Source organism: Arvicola amphibius, chromosome 12 (assembly GCF_903992535.2).
Source record: "Arvicola amphibius chromosome 12, mArvAmp1.2, whole genome shotgun sequence".
Taxonomy (NCBI): domain Eukaryota; kingdom Metazoa; phylum Chordata; class Mammalia; order Rodentia; family Cricetidae; genus Arvicola; species Arvicola amphibius.
In genome coordinates, this window is record NC_052058.2 from 81,182,215 (window position 1) to 81,202,441 (window position 20,227).

Consider the following 20,227-nt stretch of genomic DNA (forward strand, 5'->3'; position numbering starts at 1 on the left):
GCCTACACCTGATGTCAGGAATTGAGGTCGGCAGTGGTTCTGGAGAGATGCTTCTGAACCATGCTATAACAGGGATGGGAGCAGGGCAGGTGCTCCCACAGTAAACACAATACTGCCACATAAATGGACTCCGCCACAGAGGGTTTAAGCTATATAGTTTTCACACGTTGTAAAGTAAAAACTCGGTTCTCTTATTGGGTGCATAGATAGAAACACATGCTGATGCCCAGAAAAAGCAATGTCCCCATATAAATCAATTCTGGTGTAGCTCCACTCTCAAGGTTCCTGGAGCCTCCTTCTGCCCCTGGGCACAGTAAATCAAGAGAGACTGATTTTGGGGTTGTTTCTAACACAGAATGACCCCAAAGAAACTAAGGTTACTAGAGCAGGGGTGGAGATGGATTTCTGAGGCTAGTTCTTCCCTCAGCTGTAAGAAGGTCCTCCCTAGCTGTGAGTAGTGTGTTGCTCACTCCTCCCTCTTGGGGAGCTGCACTGTCCCCACTGATTAAGAAGGTCGAGATGAGAAATAAGTTTATCTTTTCAAGTAAAACTTGAAGTTCCAAATAGGGTGCTTGGAGCAAATGAGATCCTAAAAGTTTTCACTGGCTCTACCAAGGGTCTTTGTTTCAGCGAAGTGCCCCCTCTCCAAAGGCGGCTGCAAAGTCCTTTGCTCAACAAGCTTCTAACATCAAAACTCGGTGGGGCTTTGATTCGTCTCCAGACAAGATTGGGGAAGGAGGCTCCCTACCTACCTGATGAATGACACTTGCCATGCTGCGTCCCTCAGCTGTTAGAAGTCGCAGGGTCCCAGGTCAGCCCCAAAGGAACCTAGCTCTCCCCTCATCACCCTTCACTGCTCACTTACATCAGCCACTTTATCTTTCCTACCTTCCACCAACGGCTAAGCTGGGGAGCTGACATCTGTCAGCAGCGGAGAACAGAATGTAAGGCTCTGAGTTACTTTTTCACTATCCTACAATAGTTAAGATGCATTTCCAGATTCCAAAATGATTCCTCTTTGAGGGGGGATCCTCCCTCCCTCCCTCCCTCCCTTCCTCCCTCCCTCCCTCCCTCCCTCTCTCCCTTTCCTCCTCTCTGTGCGTATCCTTATCAAACACCTGAAACGGATATCCAAAGAAATTAAACGGCACCACATAGGACCAAACCCAAGAGTTTCCAGTGCTCGTTCACTGATTTTTATATTATAAAGCTGAACCCAAGAGTCTTGTCCTCCTCCTTTTCCAGGAGGGTACAATAGAAAAAATAAACTAGGTGAGCCTGGGAAAGTCCGGTTCTGTAAACGGATGGGACTGATTGACTGACTGACCCGAGGGAATAGTTCACGAAGCCTAGTGTTCCCGTGAAACACGCACGGGGCACAGTCAGTCTCTAAGGCTCCGAGCAACATTCTGTTTAGTGTGCAGAGTGAGCGTGAGGGGGGTGGGGAGGGGTAGCTTGGATTCATCATTCCCGGGCCGTCTCTTAAAGCCCCCAAACTGTGGAGAGCTTGTGGGACTGGTTGGCTTCCATCCCCGCAAAAATCCGTAATTTTTGCTGGTGGCTTCGAAGCACACAAATGCCTTCAACCCATCCAGCCCCTTGGCTCATGCCAAGTCAAGGAGCGGCTAAGACTGCGGGGTCTTTGGGGAGCAGACTGGCGTGGGGGAGGGCGGCGCCGGCGCTGACCGGCGTTCTGGAGCTGCCAATCTCTCTGCTCACACCTCCTTCCCCACTGGCGCGGGAGCCCAAGCTAATCCCCCGCCTCCCCATCTCCGACTGCGAGGGGCGCCCTGGGTGGGGAGTGGGGTAAATAATTGGCCAGAGGTCTGGCTTCCGATTCTTCTCTACCAGCGGCTCGAGGGAACCCGGGGCTACGCAGTCCTAGCGGGATCTAGACCAGGTAACAGGGTCCCCGCCGGTCCTTGCCATAGCCGATAGCCGTTTTGAGTGCCCAGGTTCGAGTGCAGAATTTCTTCTAAAAGGTTTTTCTCAGCTGTTGCTCTTTAGTAAGGACCCAAGAGGGGCAGGTGTCTTGGGGCCCCTCGCAGACGGGTTACAAAGGCCGCTTTCCAGCGCAGAACTTGCTGGGTTTCCGACACGGGGCTTAGAAGCATCCATGGTGAGCGAAGGATGGGGAAAAGAAGGCGGGGACGGTGTGTGAGCAATCAATAGCTTAGCCCAATTTCCCCAGGAGCTACCACCCATTCACCTTCTATGCAGCAGGCACCAGCTGGCGGCAGCATCTTTTAGGTACCAGCTTCAGCAAGTCAAAGGCAGGTTGGGGGTCCGGGAGGCCAGGGAACACTGCGGGGCTTCAGGACCCCTCCCCCGGCTGCGCCCAAGTCTCGGGATGCTCGCGGCTTTATGAGGTTCCCTTACCGCCAAGTCTTCCATTAACACCTCCTCGGATTATTGAGAGGCTGGCAGGGCCAAGCGCGGTCTCGGAACGGTTGCTGGGGTACTGGCCGGAGGCTGAGCCCTTGGTCATCCCCCACCCTCGCCTTTTCCGACTTGAGAAAGCATAAACAGAAAATAAAAGACAGGTGGAGGAGGCTGAAGGTCAGAGGTGAGAGATTCAGGTCAATACTGGGGAGAGAAGAGAGGAGAAAAGGGACAGAGGTAAGTAAGGAGGGAGAGAAAGAGAGGGAGGGAGGAGAGAGAGGAGGAAAGCAGTGAGGGAAGGGAGAGGGGGAGAGAGAGAGAGAGAGAGAGAGAGAGAGAGAGAGAGAGAGAGAGAGAGAGAGAGAGAGAGAGAACACGAAGGAGCTTATTTATGTTCATTCACTGGGCTTGTTTATTTGATGAACAGAGTGCGACTGGGGGACTGTCCCGCACCCCTGACCGCCACCTCTGGCCACCACTTCTCCCAAGAACCAAATTCTTGAGAGGAACAACTGACACCACCGGGACATCAAGGTAACACCCCTTTAGGTTCCGCATAATGAGGAGTGCTTTTCTATCCTGGGCGGGGTGGGGGTGGGGGTTGGGAGAGCGCTCCCAGCCCTGGAGCTCTGGAAACGAAGCTCAGCTTGGCCATAACTGCATGGGTCCCCGAGGTTAAGACCGGCCCCACTAAGGGAAGGAGGTTCTTGGGGGAGCCCAGGCAGTAATGTCTAGCTGACACACCAGGTTTTCTTCTTCTGACAGTACAATCGCAGTTGTCTGTGCGATCGACCCCTCTGGCGTTAAGGATGCTGAACGGCACCACTTTAGAGGCAGGTGAGTTCTCGCCAGGTCCCTCCGTATTTCTTTGCCACTGTTTCCTTTGGTCCACGTGTGTTCCAGGTGTGTGTGTGTGTGTGTGTGTGTGTGTGTGTGTGTGTGTGAGAGAGAGAGAGAGAGAGAGAGAGAGAGAGAGAGAGAGAGAGAGAGGGAGAGAACACCACTGTGAGCCCATGAGTATGCCTTCATTGAGTGGAAGGATCGTAATTGTCTTAAAATTGAGCTTTGCTTTGGAGACTGGAAAACATTTTGGCTCAAGACTTCCCGTAACCTGCCCCCTTGACCCACCCGTCCCACGCTTTTTTGGGGGTCTTTTCTTGAATACCATAGACTTTCCTTTTAGTCTAGGGTCAGGGCTCTGGGCAGGGGTCAGGGTGTCTTAGAGCCTGAAGAAGCACAGGCATGAGGGACTTGCGACCCTCGGCAGAGCTGCTGGAAGCAAGTACCTTGAAAGGCTGGAATGGAAACTGGTTTTATTGACATCTTGTTGTTGCTCATCCCTAATCCATTGCGCTGTGTAGAATTTATTGTTTACTAGGGAGACTCTGAGGGCCACCGGCAGAGCTAGCTTCAAGTAAAGAGACTTCACGTTTCAGAAGCGCGATCTTTTAGACGGGGAGGCAGCCCTGTTGGGTGGAGGTGGGGACCTAGATTTAAGAACATAGGCTTGAAGATAGCGAACAGTTGACGTGGGCCTTTGTGGCCGCAGGTGTTCCTGCACTAACAGGGTGCAGACTTGCCCGGCCCTGACCCCACCCCGCGAAGACGTCTGTCCCTGAGAGCAGCAGGCAAGAGTGCGCGTGCAGCAGCTGGGCTGCGGCCGGCCGAGAGCAGCATCTCCCAGGCCGCCTGGTTCCTGCAGCCACAACTCTGAAGTCTCACTTGCATTTGTCTGGAAAAAGCTTTATTGATAGGATTGAATCCGAGGTACTCTCTGAAACAGAAACAAACTGGACCTGCCAGCGTCATTTGGAGGAAGATTTGCTCATAGAAAGATCTGTCTCAGCTGTTCAGAGAAAGGTTTGGGGACTTGCCGCCCATTTGCTCCCGTATTACCCGGAGCAGCCTGGTTATCCAAATCCGGGTGGCGCTACCATTGAAAACAGGGCTCCTAGATCCTTACCAACTTTGACTCCACTTGGCTGCTGAGATACCCGACATATGCTAAAACTTAGACAAGGTCTTCAAAGCTTTGCCTTTCCAAACAACAGTATTCTTAGGATCTGAAGAAATAGTCTAACTTTAATGACCAAACTTGGGAGCATTAGATTATGGTCACCAAAATCCAGGTCTAAAGAGACCTTGAGTCTCTTCCAGCTAAATGATGGGCTGGGTTATTTTCTGTTCTCGAGCCTAAAGCTATGCAGCTGTTTGGGCAACCTATGACATCTCCACTTTTCCCCTCCTGGCCTCTGAGGAGTTAGACTAAGCCAAAAACCTTTTCCCAGTGAAACTGCCAGGGTCCAGACAATGGCCTGTCAGTCTCCTCTGTCCTCTGTGGAAATGTTGTATGTAATCGGGTACACCCTAAGTCTAAAATCTTCTGTCTCATTAGAATCCAGAGTCCCACTCTGCCGAAAGTTGTAACAATAGCCCCATGAATACGCAGGAAGCAGAAAAGAGCACATTAGATTGCCTATGCTGGCAATGTGGGGGAGGGGGTGGGCAGTGCCAGGTCAAGGCTCTGCCCCACTACCTCTAACTTTGGATTTAGAAAGACCCCAGGTCCTACTGGGAGGGTGAGCAGACAGTCCCCCCACCATGCACCTGTCCCATTAATGGAGGTGAAGTCTCTGGCATTGAACTTGCCAGTGCTCTAACTTTTACAAAGCATGTGCCAGCCTTTCAGCCTGGAAGAAAGAAAAACACTCCTGGGTAAAAGTTTTTTGTTTTTTGTTTTTTGTTTTTTTTAAATCTGGCAAACCTGCCAGGATGCTTTCCCTATTTAAAGCACTTACAGTCCTTTGAGTGAAGAGGAGAGGGGAGATGGGCCCTTCAGCAGTTTTTAGGGCTCCTGGACAAAAGGTTAGCACATTCTTGTGACACATCTAATTCTTGGTCTCCTACCCCTCTGCTCCTTTAGCAGAGGAGGGTGGGCTGGACCTATGGGAAGCTATTTCCCCAAAACTAACTGGGACCTCCCAAACTCCAGGATCCCTGCCCCATTCCCACCTTTCCAATGACTTCCTGCATTCTCAGAGCAAGAAAAATCTTGGCAGTTCACTTCTTTGTGGAAGTGGCCAATCCCTAAGGGCCCTGGAACTCAGAACCTTAGTTTTATAAGCAAGACCAGTCCTAGCTTGTTTTCAGCTAGGAAGCTGATTGCTGGGGATCGTCTACTGGGCTTGTCCTTATAGATGTTTTAAAGATATGTACAGAGGAAGTGGATTGGATGGATGGATGGATGGATGGATGGATGGATGCAGGCTTCCATGATGTCATTGCCTAGCTTCCCCAGTGACTCTTCCCAAAGCTATGACGTCTGTTTTTAAAAGAGGTGTTTTTAAGCTTTTCCTTCACGAAGTCCGTTTTTTTTTTTTTTAATTTTTGCTTTGTTTTTGTTTGTTTGTTTTTTTAATGACCTTGCTTAACAGTTCAGGACCAAAACCCAAAAGCCCAAACCAATTCCAAACACCTATTTGAAAGTCAGGGAGGATGCAGGGGAGAAACTAGGCAAAGTGAATGACAATCTTGTATTTACTTTGTGCTTCTAGCATCCTTGGGTTTAATTGAATAGTTCTTTGGTTCGTGTCCGCCCTGTCCCGCCCCCCCCCCTTGGGCCCTGAGTCAGTTTAACTGCTGGCTTGTGTGAAGGCAATCTGCCTCTTTGTGAGAGGACCTGCTGTCTCTGAAAGGGCCCCTGCCCCCAGTCCTTCCTTGGGGCCCTTCGCGTGTCCACGTGGGTTTGAAGAGCTCATTGATTTCCATCCAAAGGGGCTAATTACATTACTTACAGTAAATAGCCGTCCTGCTGTCAGGTAGGGCTGCCAAAATGGGGGGGGGGGTGTTTCTCCAGCTTAGTTCACTTGGTTGGCTTCATTTTTTGTGTGAAATTGTGTTTTATGAGCTGTATTCTGGTACCCAGAGGACCTTAAAAGCATCCAGTCTGCAAAGAACATTATTTTGACCCTGAGGAAAAAAAAAAAGGTTGGGAAACAGTGGAGGCTTGAGTTTCATGGAAGAGGCGACCCTAGGAGCCTCAGAAGGCGAAGCTTTAGGACAGGAAGTTAAGCAGCTACACCAGGGTGGTTTCCTTCTCCTCTGCATTCCTTCTCCCCCTCTTCCTCTCTTTTTTCCTCTTTCACTTCCTTTCCTCCATCCATCCTAAGCCGCCCCCTCATTAGCACTCATCCTTTATTCTTTCCTTTTTTTCCTTCCTCCACTACCCATTTCCCCTAGTTTCTTCTTGGCTTTCCCTCCAGATTGGGCTGAGGCTCCACGTGGACTGCCAGGGTGGAAGGAGGCGGGCCTGCTGCAGGGCCGCTGCGCTGGGTATCTAGACTGAAGCCCCAATGACCTCTGGCAAGGCAGCCCTGTGGTGGGGAAACAGAGGCTGACGACCATGAAGGAAGGGATGAGAACGGCCAGGCTTTCCTTCTCTTTCTGATTAAGTTTCCGACTCTGGTCCTCGCTCCACAATCCTAGGGTTTTTCTGGCCGTTTCAGTGAGTCCACAATATCGGAGTATTGTGGGCACTTTTTAATGGTACCAGAGGGAGGGGAAGGGCCGCGCTAGCAAGAACAGAGGGAGACGGAACAATACCATCTCTTGTGAGGAGCAGTTTGCCGTCCTGCCTGTTAGTTCTCACCTCCCCGCCTCCACCCTGAGCCCCTTTCACACCCACCGAAGTGTGCCGAACGCCAGCGGCCAATGCCTCGTCCTACCCCGGTCGGGCGCCCAGATGACCCGAGCCCTACACAAGTTGACAAATTTCAAACGGGACACTAGAATCTCCACTAGTTTACCTTCGCTCTAGAATTAGGTAAAAGAGTCATTTTTCCATGGTCAAGATTTTGTTGAATATCCAGGTCTACAAAACCATCCCCTGGCCTCTATACTCACAATTTCAAAAATTTCAGAGTACGTATATATATTTTTTCCTCTCCAAAAGTAATACTGGGAAAGTAGGTTCTCCACACCCCCTTTCACTTTGGAGGACGCCTTGGAGCCTGGTGGTGCCTCCTGCCCTCGGGGACGTGAGGCGAGTAGAAGAGTGTTTTCAAACGAGTGTTGAGAAGGGGATGGGGAGGAAAGAAGTAAATATTAAAAACCCCGTTTCCGTGAAGTGCTTCTAAGACTGCGGCTTCGATATGTTCCTGGTGACAGCCTAGTGAACTGGGTTTTTGTTTGTTTTTAAAAAGTCTATCGACGAGAAGGAAACAAGGTTTGTAGCTCATCTTTTATGTACCTGGGCTGGGGACTGATGAACTGGGAGCAAATGAAGTTGGCTCTCCCTCTAGCTCCGTCTAGGAAACGGACACTAAGGGCTCCTTTAAAACACGACTATTGAGAACTCTTGGAAGGATATATGCTTGTGTGTGTGTGTGTGTGTGTGTGTGTGTGTGTGTGTGTGCAGGCGCGCGTGTGGGATGGGGGTAAAGGCCCCCTCCTTCTGCCTCCCCCCCCAGCCCCCCACCCCTTTGTAATGTTTGTCCCTGCTTGCCCATCACCAGGGGGTTGAGAGGAGTATGACAGGTCTTTGTTGTCTGAATAAAAATCCGTGGCAGCTCCAGGGAGAGGACTCCTCCTACTAAATTATCAAAAAATGGGCTGGCTTTAGTCTCTTAACAAATTGGACACAGCTCCGGCAGGAGCAGTCCCCAACCCAACCCTACAGGCACTGGGAACTTGCAGGCAGCCGGGGACCGCTGAATATAGCGCTTCGTTTTCTTTCTTTGTGTTCAAAACTATTTTTCTTTCTTCCTCAGATTTTGTTTTTCTCTCCCCCACCCCACCCCCGTGGCAGTTGTTTCCCATTAGTAACTCGATCTCTCGCGCAGTTAAGATTCTCCTGCTATCCCCTCCTTCCGCGTTTGTTTGTTTTCTGTACATCTCCTTCTGGGAAACGCCAGATCTTTTTCCCCCCCTTTCCCTTTGCTTTTTTTTTTTTTTTTTTTTGCCCGGGTCTTTCCCCTCTCAAATAGATCTATTTCTACTCTGTCGTTTTCTTCTTTTCTCCCTTGCCCCTATCCCCGCCTGTCTCCACGCTCTTTCACCGCGCAGCTCTGTGCGGTCCCCTTTGCTTCCTTCACGCGGATGAACTGAGAGCCCCAAGCCTGTGTTTATGGAAATAGTGGGGTGCCGCGCCGAAAACAATTCGTGTCCTTTCCGCCCCCCCAGCCATGCTCTTCCATGGGATCTCCGGAGGCCACATCCAAGGCATCATGGAGGAGATGGAGCGCAGATCGAAGACCGAGGCCCGTCTGGCCAAAGGCACTCAGCTCAACGGCCGCGACGCGGTAAGGACCAACCCCAGCGCCGCGCTGGAGAAACTGCGAGACTCCGGCCTGCCCAGGTTGGGGATGGTGGGTCTTGGCGACGTCTGCTCGGGAACGTTCGCTAGGTTTTCTCGAGAGGTCTGCTTGCTAGGCAAGGAATCGAGGTATCTGGGATGCTGCGGTCCTGATATCACCAGTTTTTATAGCGGCTGAGCGCGAGCATGCAGGGCAGCAGGCTTTGGAAGGAGCGGGCGTGCTCCCTGCCAACCCCAAACTCCAGTTTCTAGTGACTCGGCCGCTAGGCCGGATCCGTAGTCAGAGGGCAAGCCTTGGTGCAGGTACTAAGGGACTATTGCCGGCGCGACACACCGGACAGGCTGGAGCCGTGGGACCCTAGTCTCTGGGATGGAAGACCAGACCTTCCAGCAGATCCCGACTCGCTGGTCGGTTTCCAATTCTTCGAACGCGAGGAATTCAGCCCCCGATTCCAGAGATTGTTTAGGGCCTGCATGTCCGCTTCAGCTACCCTAGTCACAAATTGCGTTTCTCTTTCTTCTGGGGATGGTTATCTTATGCAGCGGGAAATCAAATAAAAAAAGAGAAGGAGCGGCCCCCTTGTCTAAAAGCAGAAACACAACAAACTCTAACAACCTAAGAGAAAGCAATCACCCACGACTGCCGGTTACTATTCTTAAGAGCAGTCACGTCTTCATGAAATTAATAGTAATCTAAGCATTTCCCCTGTTCACTTATGGACTGCAGGGAAGGAAAATACAGAAGTCCGCGGAAATGATTCCGGGCGAACAGGGCTGGGTAGAGCTTTCATATCACAGCGGGGACTGTAGCTCAAACTGACCAAGAAGGTTCTAGTTGGTCGGCGAGGTTTTGGGTCTTTTTAAATAGTCCACTATCGTCGTTTGCACCATTAATACAGTGAGAACCCACTATCCCAGAAAAAGGAGACTTACCTTTCCATGTCGCCAAAATATAGTAAGGGAAGCCCGGATTATTTCTGCTAGTCTGAAGAAACGATCCAGCGAGTAACTTATTTTCATCTTTAGCGGCTATTTTATTTAAAAATAAAAAAAAAAAAAAACAGCAACCAAATTCGACTGGGATCCTCAGAGTGAATTTTACCATCTTTGCTAGTCTCAGTTGGGACCTAAGTACAGACTCTTAATTTGGGAATCAAATTTTCAAGAGAAAGACTTGTGTTATTTATGCTGGCTAGAGAAAAGAGCGAATATACAGAAAAAGACTGGATGGGGGTCCTTCCTTCGGGACAAGCATTTCACTTCCTTACTGGAACAGGGGGACGGCCTTGAACTTACAGAACAGCAACATCTGCTAAGCATGTCCGAATCACAATGCCGGCCAAATTACTTCACCCATTAAAATTTAGAAAAATAGAACTATAGTATTGCTTGCTAAAAAAATCCATATACTTCACAATTCTTTCTACTTCTCGATAACAGCTTTCTTTTATTTTGTGTATTGTTTGAGTTTGAAAGTCACAAACTTTTAGCCTTAGCCATTCTAATTCTGGAACGCTTATCAAAACATTCTCTAGGCTCTAAAAGTCCGGGTACTTTTAGGGTTACAGGTCCAGGAGGACCGGAATGCTGGTCCAGGTAATCCCCTAAGAAGGGGAACTGGTCGTTGAAAGGGGAGACATTGGGAAAGTTTCCCTACTTTTGCTTTTGTGTGCTGTGGCCCCCTGGTAGACGCGCTCCTGCGCTGGGGACTCGTTCTGCTAAGGCGGTCCCGGGTTGTGCGGCTGTGCCCCCGCGCCCTCCTTCAGCTTTGCCTTGTGCTGCTTCACAGGCATGCCCCCCTCTCAGTCCGGAGAAGCCCGCTCTGTGCGCCGGCTGCGGGGGCAAGATCTCCGACAGGTACTATCTTCTGGCCGTAGACAAGCAGTGGCATCTGAGGTGCCTGAAGTGCTGTGAATGTAAGCTGGCCCTGGAGTCCGAGCTCACCTGCTTTGCCAAGGACGGTAGCATTTACTGCAAGGAGGATTACTACAGGTACTCCCACCCCGCCCCCCATTCACACACTCCTCTGACCCAATAAACCTGGTGGAGCCACCTGCGGGTATCCAGAGTCGCCTTTCCTTCCTTCTTTCTTTCTTTCTTTCTTTCTTTCTTTCTTTCTTCCTTCCTTCCTGCCTTCCTTCCTTCCTTCCTTTCTTTGTCTTTCTTTTGTTTTTTGTTTTGTTTTGCCCGTCCAGGGTAAAGTTATTTCTGAGATGGGGGGAAATACATTACATATGCCTTAAAGCTGTGTGCACCCTGCGGGGGGGGGGGGGGGGGGAGCGGCGAGGATGGGTGAGAAGGATCGCAGGGAGCAGAGAGCTTATCAGGGTCCAGCTCTCTTCCCAGCTACACAGCTCAGCTGAGAAAACTGGGAAAAGAGAAAATGAAAGTCTCTGCGAACAAGACTTTGTTCTGTTTTGTTTATGTTGGTTCCTCCCTCAACGTGAATTGGTCAACTTGCCTCTATTGGCAGGACAGAAGCAATAAGGTGGATGACACGAATCCTGTAAATAATATGAAAATAACTATTGTAATATAACTATAAAAAGTCACAGAGGCTTACTGCTCCCCAGGGCTAGCCAGAACCAGATCGAAGAAAACAGAAACAACAACAACAACAAAAAACAACAAACAACAACAACAACACCCACAAGCTTGGGAACGATTATGAGCCTGTGGAAATGACCTTGTTGCCCTCTAAATAGAAGTAGAAGGGGGTGCTGTCCTTTCTCCTGCCCAGAATCATAGCCATTTTCTGGGGTAAGCCAGCACAACTCATTATATGCAAGAGTTAGGTATGATACTATTTTGTCATTGGTAAGGCCAGGCTTTTCATTTGGGCGTTGCAACTTAGTATTTCTTTCAATAGCGCTGTGAGTTGGCCAGTTCAGAGTTTTATTTGTTTGCTTTTAAAGTACACTGAAGCTAAGTTCCCCAGATCTTCTGACTTTCGCGTAAGGATGCTTTTGTTCGGGTTCACCAGAACCAGAATAGGTTCACTGTGCAATAAAAACTGATATCCAAAGTGGCCCTCAGCCAGCATTCCCAAGTTAGTCTTTGGCCCCCTGCAGACTAAGCCCCGGCACTGCGAATGGAGATAGGTACTGCTTGCACCAGCTGGGAACTCTGACTCTCCTGTTTGCTTCCAGAAGGTTCTCTGGTGCAGAGATGTGCCCGCTGCCAACCTTGGCATCTCCGCCTCTGAGATGGTCATGCGCGCCCGAGACTCTGTCCTATCATCTGAGCTGCTTCACCTGCTCCACTTGCAACAAGACCTTGACCACGGGAGACCATTTCGGCATGAAGGACAGCCTGGTGTACTGCGTGCACACTTCGAGACCCTCTTGCAAGGGGAGTGATCCACCTCAACTGAGCTATACAGAGTTGGCAGCCAAGAGCGGAGGCTTGGCTTTGCCTTACTTCAATGGCACTGGACACGGTGCAGAAGGGGAGGCCCCGGAAGCGGAAAAAGCCCAGCTCTGGGAGTGGACATCGTGAATTACAAACTCAGGTGGGCCTCTAACCTTACCCACCCCGACAGCTCAGATCTCAGAGTGCTGGAGGAGAATTTGGCAGAGCCGGTTCCGTTTTGGGACCCCCGTGGTCAAGACAGTGCTTTGCCTAACATGACCCTGCTCTCACCACAAACCCCTGTCAGTCTGAGGAAGAGAAAGGAGAGAAGTAAAGAGGACGGAAGGGGAGAGAGGATGGGTTGGTTATTGAGCTTGTGGAGAAAAAAAATTTATAACATGGGGCTGAAGTGACTTTCCCCCAAACAGGCAAAGCCAAATCCTTGTTGCCCATTAGTTAATGAGCCCATTAGTTTCTGGCTCTCAGTTGGAGCAAAACAGCCCCAGGGCAATTCCTTTGTTGGAGCCAAATTATAGATCCTGGAGAGGTTTTCCTAAATAGTTAATGGGAGGAAAAGAAAGACTTCAGAGCCCAGTTCCACCTCTGTCTGGAGGGGCAGCGGCTGTGGGTCACCAGCCCAAAGTTAATCAGCAACATAGTTGGCTAGGGTATTGAAAAACTGATCTCTGATCCTGGCAAAGAGAACCTAGGGTGGGACTCATTCTGTACAGCTGAGACAGTTGTTTTTTCTGGAGGGTCAGGGTATTCACCCATCCTACTCACTAGTCCCTGCCTTGATAGGTCATCAGGTCCTCTTGACCTCGGACAACCCGAGGAATCTCCTGGTTCCCCAGTCTACTGGGTTGCTCAGTCCCTATGTCGGCTGCTAGTTTGCCCACTGCCAGCTTTCTCTCTGTTCATAACAAAGCGCAGCAAACAGCTTCCAAAGACTTCCTAGCTTTGGAGAAAGAACTCCCATCCATCTGCTTCACAACACGTGCACCAGTGTCCTTCCTGTTGATTGCCTGTCTCCACTTTCCATCCTAGAGGTCAGGCTCTTGGCGGACCCTGAAGACCTGAGCTCTTAGAGTAAGCACAGAGGGGAAGTGGGTCCCTGAAAACCTAGGCTGATTTTGGGAAAGCCCAAGGATTTGGATTGCTCTGATTTCCCATGTCCTGGCCCAAACTGATTCAGGACTCAACCAATAGGGGGACTTGGGCTACTGAAGAGACACAACTGGCTAATTGTGCATATCCAACCCTATGCTGGGTTTGTTTCCTGGGATTCGTTTCCAAATTTAGGGGAATCCGTTCTGGGATGGACGCAGAGAGATGCATCCTACAGAGAGAGAGAGAGAGAGTGAGAGACGAGAAGGGACACACAGCCCCAAAGAGGCCTCAAGCGTCTCTATCGAATTCACATCTGGGCCTCGGCTGGACCAAGGGAAAAGAGCCAACATAGAGGCTAAGGGCGGCTTTGTGTTCTGCAGCAAGCACAACCCAGGGGTTGGCCAAGGGCATTTGTGGCTTTGCCTGGCTGCACCCTGTCCACCCCCCCCCCCGCCCCTGCTAAGCTGGAGCAGGGCTTTGCCTAGGGTCCAATTGCCCACTGCAAACTCTATCATCTATAATGCATGGTCCTCAAGGCAAAACAGGCAGGACACTAATTGTTCTTTGTTAATAGAAGATGACAGTGGAATTTCCAACCTCTCACCAAGACCTGACTGTCCTACTGAGAGAGGAGAGGAGGAGAGGGGAGGGGAAGGGTGGAGGCCTGAAATGGAAAGGGGAGGAAGGGACATTGGGTTTTATACAACTAGTGGGAGAGAGAATGATGCTGGCACCCCATGAAATCTAGAGGGATGGGGATTTCTAGTTAAACTGGGAGCAAGCTCGGCTCTTGGCTTGCTTTAGTTAATCTAATTAGCTAAATTTGGTTTTGCCTTGGATATTTATGTTAGATGGTTCCAAGAAGCTTTCAGAATAATAGAATTTAGCTTCTCTTAGTTTTTACTTTTAAAAAAGACAAATAGAGAAGGTTAAAAGCTGTTTAGGTTTTTTATTGGTTCCTTAGGGTTGCTCAGTCTCTGAGTACACTGTCCTGTTCCTGGACAGCAGAAAAGCTCCAGGCTTCCCAGTCTACTGCAGCTTCTTAACACCCTTTCCTGGATGTCCTCAGAGACACAATCAAATAGAACACATTTCTTTAAGATTAGGAAGATCGCCTGGAGGAATTGGTTTTAAGTAATCTAAGCAAAAAAAAAAAAAAAAAAAAAAAAAAAAAAAAAAAAAAAACCCAAAAAACAAAAACCCATTTACAAAAAAATTTATGATTCTAATGTCAGCTTGTCATACAGTCCAACAGGGTAGGGGTGGGGTGAGGAGGGTGGGTCAGCAAGTTTAAAACATATTAAAATTTAGAACATACAAGTCACCTACATTTTTAGCTCATTGGGTTTTTTTTTTTTTTTTTTTTTTTTTTTTAGCATTATTTAGGTTTTCTCTTGCCATTTCTCCTGGAATATAAAGCTTCATAAAGAGCAGCATTAATGGGATCCAAATAAACTCACACAATGATTTTTTAAAAGGTATACACAAAACCATATTCCTGAATTCCTGATCCAAAGACTGTGGAGGTCAGTTAGCGCTTCCCATAGTGTTGAGCACTTTTCAGTGGGCATTCCTAATTTAGTTTCTACTTCTTTGTACATATTCACCAAATTATTCAGCTGCTGAGTTTTGGAAGAAAAGTTACCTATTTATATTTAAGATAAAAAGATCATTTTTCTAAAATGTTGGATTGAAATAAGGACCTTCAGAGGTGAGAGGATTCAGTCTAGGGTAGACAGGTCCTATCTGGATAATTGACCATTAACTAAGAAACTGGATTTCTGCTACTTCTCACTCCCACCCCCAGGTTCTTTCTTCTAAATGTGCACGATTTTTCCTTGTTAAATTAGCCTGGCACTGACCCCTAGTGGTCTCCCAGGAATTAGTTAATTCTCAGAAGGTTTCGAACCCTTAGAACAGAAACTCATTTTAGATAGGTGACCCTCTCGCAAGCAACTGGATGTAAAACATTTAGCTCTTCTTGTTAGCTTCAGTAACAACAGAGGTGTAGGCTCAGGTGGGGATTTGAAGCAACTTAAAGAGAGTTATTTGTTCTTATAATTCAGGGGGAAAGATCCCTGAGGCTTGGAAATGCTGAGAACACAATCATCTGCAAATTTACATAAAGCTTTTGTCATTAAACACAAGTAATTTAGGATAAGCTGATATATTGTGGCAGAAACAGATTTCTCTATCAAGTTGCAGAATGTAGGTGCAAACATAGCCACATGAAAACCATATATTGTAAGAAAGACCTGGTATCTCTGTTCTTACACACTGAATTGCTTTGTGGTGGCAAACCCAGTAATTGTTTCTATGCACCAAACCCGCTGTACTGAATTTGCAATGAGCCAAAACCAAACACAGAGACATATTTAGAAAGCAATTTCCTCGAATCTTATTTTAATTATTTTTTTCTCTTAGATATCATTTCAAAATGATGAATAGCTAGATAGCTAAGTGGGAATCATATTTATTTCTAGGAAATGTTATCCTGGGAGAGGTGGAAGTAAGTGTGTTATTTAAACATCAAGTTGAGGCTCTTGTCACAATTGATGTGTTGTTCAGGAAAAGTTGCAACTCACATTGGCTAGGCATGCTCTCTCATTTGAAGAAGCCTCCAACGACTGGAATGTGCCTCTTTGAGCAAGTTGCTAAGGGTCTCTTTGTAAGCCGGCTGTGAAATATGGCTCAGTTTACTGGAGATATCATAGTTTTATAGTCACAGGATGCTGTCTCATCCTTTTGAGAATCTCACAGTGCAGTTCTGCAGACTATTTGAAGGTGACATATCCCCGCTGGGATGAAATAGGGCAAAATGTAAAAGATATTCTCTTTGTTACCTGTGGGTATATGTTTCCATTCTGGCAGGCCTAAGAAGCTTAAGACCAAAGTTCGGCAGTATCTGTCTGACTTGGGCACCAGCTCAAGTTGATTGAACTTTGTATCAGCATGGGCTTAGGATGTTCCTGGTGAACGAAGGGCTGGGAGGGTGTACTTGTGAGTTCAAGGTCTTGTTGTTTGACCTAGGAATGCAAAGGAGAATGTGATACAGTCCTTCCCCACAGAGAACTCACGGACACCTGCTCCTTTGTGTGACTGCTCTCTTGAGCAACTTCCCACCTTTGTGTTTTGGGATACACACAAGTTGATAATTCTTCGTTTTATATATTTGGGATAATTTCTCATTAAATAAGTTTTATTTGCAGTAGATTTCCTGTTTGATGACCACAAAGCTGCAATATATGCTGATATCTGAACACATCTACACTACACATGCAAATAGGAAATTCAGAAATTCTAACCAGAGCCTGGCAGGCAGATACCATTTTATAGAGCAGGAGAGGGGTAACATTAAGAGATGGCTCACCCCTTTAAAGATTCAAGCTTTTCCTTCAGTATGGCATGATCAGATTGATTTGAAATAATGCATAGAAGCACAGGATGGTCAGATGTGAAAGTACACCAGATGAATATACTAAATAAGGGCCCAAGAACCAAAGACAGCTTTGTCCTTGAATTGCATAGGTGAGTAAGCCAGTAAATATTTAGTGAAATGTTTTCATCTTGTAGTCATGTCTTGTGCAGAACAAGGAAGTGGCTTTAAATTATGATGAACTTTCACATCCTGAGAATGAGGACTTTTTCCACTGATTTTAAAGCCCAATTTATTTTGCCCTTGGTGCCAAGGAGGGTTTTGCAAGAGCAGCGAAGATGCTGCCCTCTTACCGCCAGGCTGGTCAGGGGCACAGGTCATACCTGACTCACACACACATCCACAACACAGGAGACCAAGCTAGGTAGAAACCATCATATGCTTCAGTGGTGAGCTGTGGGGAGTGCTTCAGGCAGGAGTGAATGAGGAGGCTGGGATTATTTTCTTTCAGCCATATTTATTAGGCTAACTCCAAGGGAAAGGTGTTTTCTTCCTGGCACAGCTCAAGCTAACCAGTTATAGCTGAAACCCCTCAAATGCAATGCTCTTATATCCCCTAAGACATTCAAAAGCATCATTTTCTCATGTCTCCTCGTTTCTCCTGGCATGTTCTTTTTCCCTCTTGAGAAAGCACCACAAACATAAGAAATTCTTTAGATTATCCCTTAGTTTCCTGTGTGTGTACACATACTGCGCTCTTAGATAACTTGAAACTTGAGACCTGAAATACATGTTCGCCACATTTGTCACATAAGGAACAGTGCCTTGACACAGGACAGGACAAACCAGAAACAGGCAAAATGGCACAAAAGCCCATGTGAATGTGGACACCTGGGTGCAGATCCACATAAACTTCCCCCTCCTCCTCCCCCTCCCTCTCCTCTTCCTCTGCTTCTTCTTCTTTGAGGCCGCTCTTACTCCCTACATTTTCTGGAGCATCAATCAGAGAGGAAAGGCTTTATCTTCTGTTTTCTATTATGTAGACCGGCTGTATCCAAATGGCCTAGTTTAGCTGACTATAGCCGGTGTCTTCTTGTCTAGGGATCACTCACTGTTGAGTTGTCAGCCCTTTGCTTTATGATGACGGAAGTGTCATATACCCTCCATTTTTTAAGCCGATGTAGAAGTTTCCACTGACCAGCTGTTTGTCCACTGTTGCTGCAACAGGTTGTAATGAGAACGAGGCAGACCACTTGGACCGGGACCAGCAGCCTTATCCACCTTCCCAGAAGACCAAACGCATGCGCACCTCCTTCAAGCACCACCAGCTCCGGACCATGAAATCCTACTTTGCCATCAACCACAACCCGGATGCCAAGGACCTCAAGCAGCTTGCTCAAAAAACGGGCCTGACCAAAAGAGTCTTGCAGGTAAGCCACGTCCATCACTGGCTTTGTATACATGTCCTCCCTTCCCCTTGACAGTGACTAGCTCTCTTCCCTAATCACCTGGAGATGGGTATTTTCTCTTCTGCTTCCTAGTAGTCTCCTCTTGTAGTTATCTTCCCACAGGGGCTTCCTGGAGAGTACTCAAGGAGTCCCTGAGGACTCACATTCTCCCTCCAGACGGAGGGAGTTTCATTGCTGTGTAGACGGCATTACCTTTATTTAAACAAGTGTTGCCTATAGAGATGTCCATTCACACTTGGTTTAGTGTACTAGTGTCTAAGGATCTGCTGTCCCATGTCTGCAGACTCTTGACAGCCCATTCATGTTAGGACCTTCCAAATTCAGGTAGCCCATCCCCCAGCTCCCGAACAGTCCAAGGTCAGGCTTGTATCCAAGAAGTTGGAGCAGGAGTTTTTCTGTTTTACCAAGCCATTATTAAAAATCCAGAGTTCTTCTGGGTGTTGAATTGCTTCTCCAGGTTTATAGTAAGAATTATAAAATGATATAAGGTTGCCGCGAGTGACCTGTGATCTCTCCCCCTCAGTGGCAAGTAGCAGACTTTTTCTGTTCTCTGGCTGTTTGGGGTCTGTGGCTGGGAAGAGTATTTCTGTCCATAGAGCGTTTGTCAGGCGTTGGACTAGCAAACAGCTTAACCTCTGGTGGTGCTCCCCTCACACGAGAAGTTCTTAGTTTGAGACACTTTGGTGACCCTGCTTTTCCCTATTGAGGAATGGTGTGTTTTCCCCCTAGTCTCCATGCCTTTGTTTCTGTGGTTTTCCTGCTCCAGTACCAGTTATTCTAAGTGGCACATTTAATGCCGGAATATGTACAGTAACGAAAGAATAACTCTAGTCTATTACTCGAAGTAGTCTATTTTGAAAGAAGTAGAAAAAGCCCACTTTCTTTCCAAGAAAAAAAATGATATTTAAAAGGAGAAGTAGAGGAAAAGAAAAAGAGAAAAAAGGAAGAGAGAGAAAAAAAACTTAAAAAAAGAAATCGATAAAGAAATCAATTGGGATTGGTTTGCAGGTTTGGTTCCAAAACGCACGAGCCAAATTCAGAAGGAACCTTTTGCGGCAGGAGAATGGGGGTGTTGATAAAGCTGACGGCACGTCGCTTCCGGCCCCGCCCTCAGCAGACAGCGGCACTCCACCCGGCACTGCGACCACTTTAACAGACCTGACCAATCCCACTGTCACTGTAGTGACATCTGTGACCTCTAACATGGACAGCCACGAATCCGGAAGCCCCTCACAAACTACCTTAACGAACCTTTTCTAACATTGGATTTTTTTTTTAAAAAAAGGATTCTTCCTCTTTTTATTTTTATTCTAATATTATTATTTTATTATTTACGAGATTTTTTCCCCCTTCTCCTAACCCACAAGATGTTTGGGGAATAAATAGCAGCTTGGTGTGTAGCATCTACACCACTTGGCTATGAGTTTACAGTGTTGTCGCTTTTAAGTGAACGTATTTTGTCTACAAGGTGTATTTGATCTTTTTTCTTTAATCAGGTTTTTTCAGTTGGTAAGGGGAGATTTTGAATCATTCTAGTAAGTGCCTCTTAAAATTGTATGTTACTTATTTCCAGAATCTCGAAGGGAAAAAAATGGATGGTATTATGTTGGCCAAATCATATTCCTGTTTTTGTGATCGAGTTATTAATGAACCAGACACTTAAGTTTTTTCTAAAGTCTTACAATTTAAAATTTTCATGTTAAGAAGTTAAAAACAAATGTACTATTTCTGTTTTTTTTTAATCTGAACTATTAATTCAAGTGAGGGATATGATTAAACAAAACATTAACATCAATTTTAAATAGCAACAGTTAACTGGGTGGGAAGTCGAACTCAGGAATGTAACTTCCTGTTGTTAGGGCTTTTTACTGTTTTTCAAAATTGAAAAAGACACAACAACCTTAAGCTCCTTGTGTTTCCTTGGGAGTTACACTTAAAATGTGAAATTCTGTACTTTTGACCCCCTAAAAAAAGTGAAAAGATAACATTTTTTTAGCCAGTCTCTGAAACTGTCTTTTTCCTTAACTTTTTTCCCCTAAAGAAATGGAAATAAGCAAAATACAATTTTTTAAGAAGTAAAAATTGGCATAATTTAATTAATAATTAATTGGCTTCAGCTGTACCATGATATTGTATCTGGCATTCTATATAATGTCTTTTTTTTTTTTTTTAAAAAAAAACCAACTTAGTAAATGAATACCAACACTGAGAATTATTGGGTTCTTC

At 47.0% G+C, this 20,227-nt stretch overlaps 1 protein-coding gene across 1 annotated transcript; it reads left to right on the forward strand.

Moving 5' to 3' along the window:
• The first annotated feature begins 3,191 nt into the window (after window positions 1-3,191).
• On the forward strand, window positions 3,192-19,261 carry Lhx9 (LIM homeobox 9). The gene is given in 11 exon segments (XM_038349828.1): window positions 3,192-3,219; window positions 8,563-8,681; window positions 10,485-10,687; window positions 11,845-11,854; window positions 11,856-11,876; window positions 11,878-11,928; window positions 11,930-12,130; window positions 12,132-12,161; window positions 12,163-12,206; window positions 17,734-17,962; window positions 19,010-19,261. Coding segments are annotated over 11 exon segments (1,188 nt in total).
• Window positions 19,262-20,227: the final 966 nt, after the last annotated feature.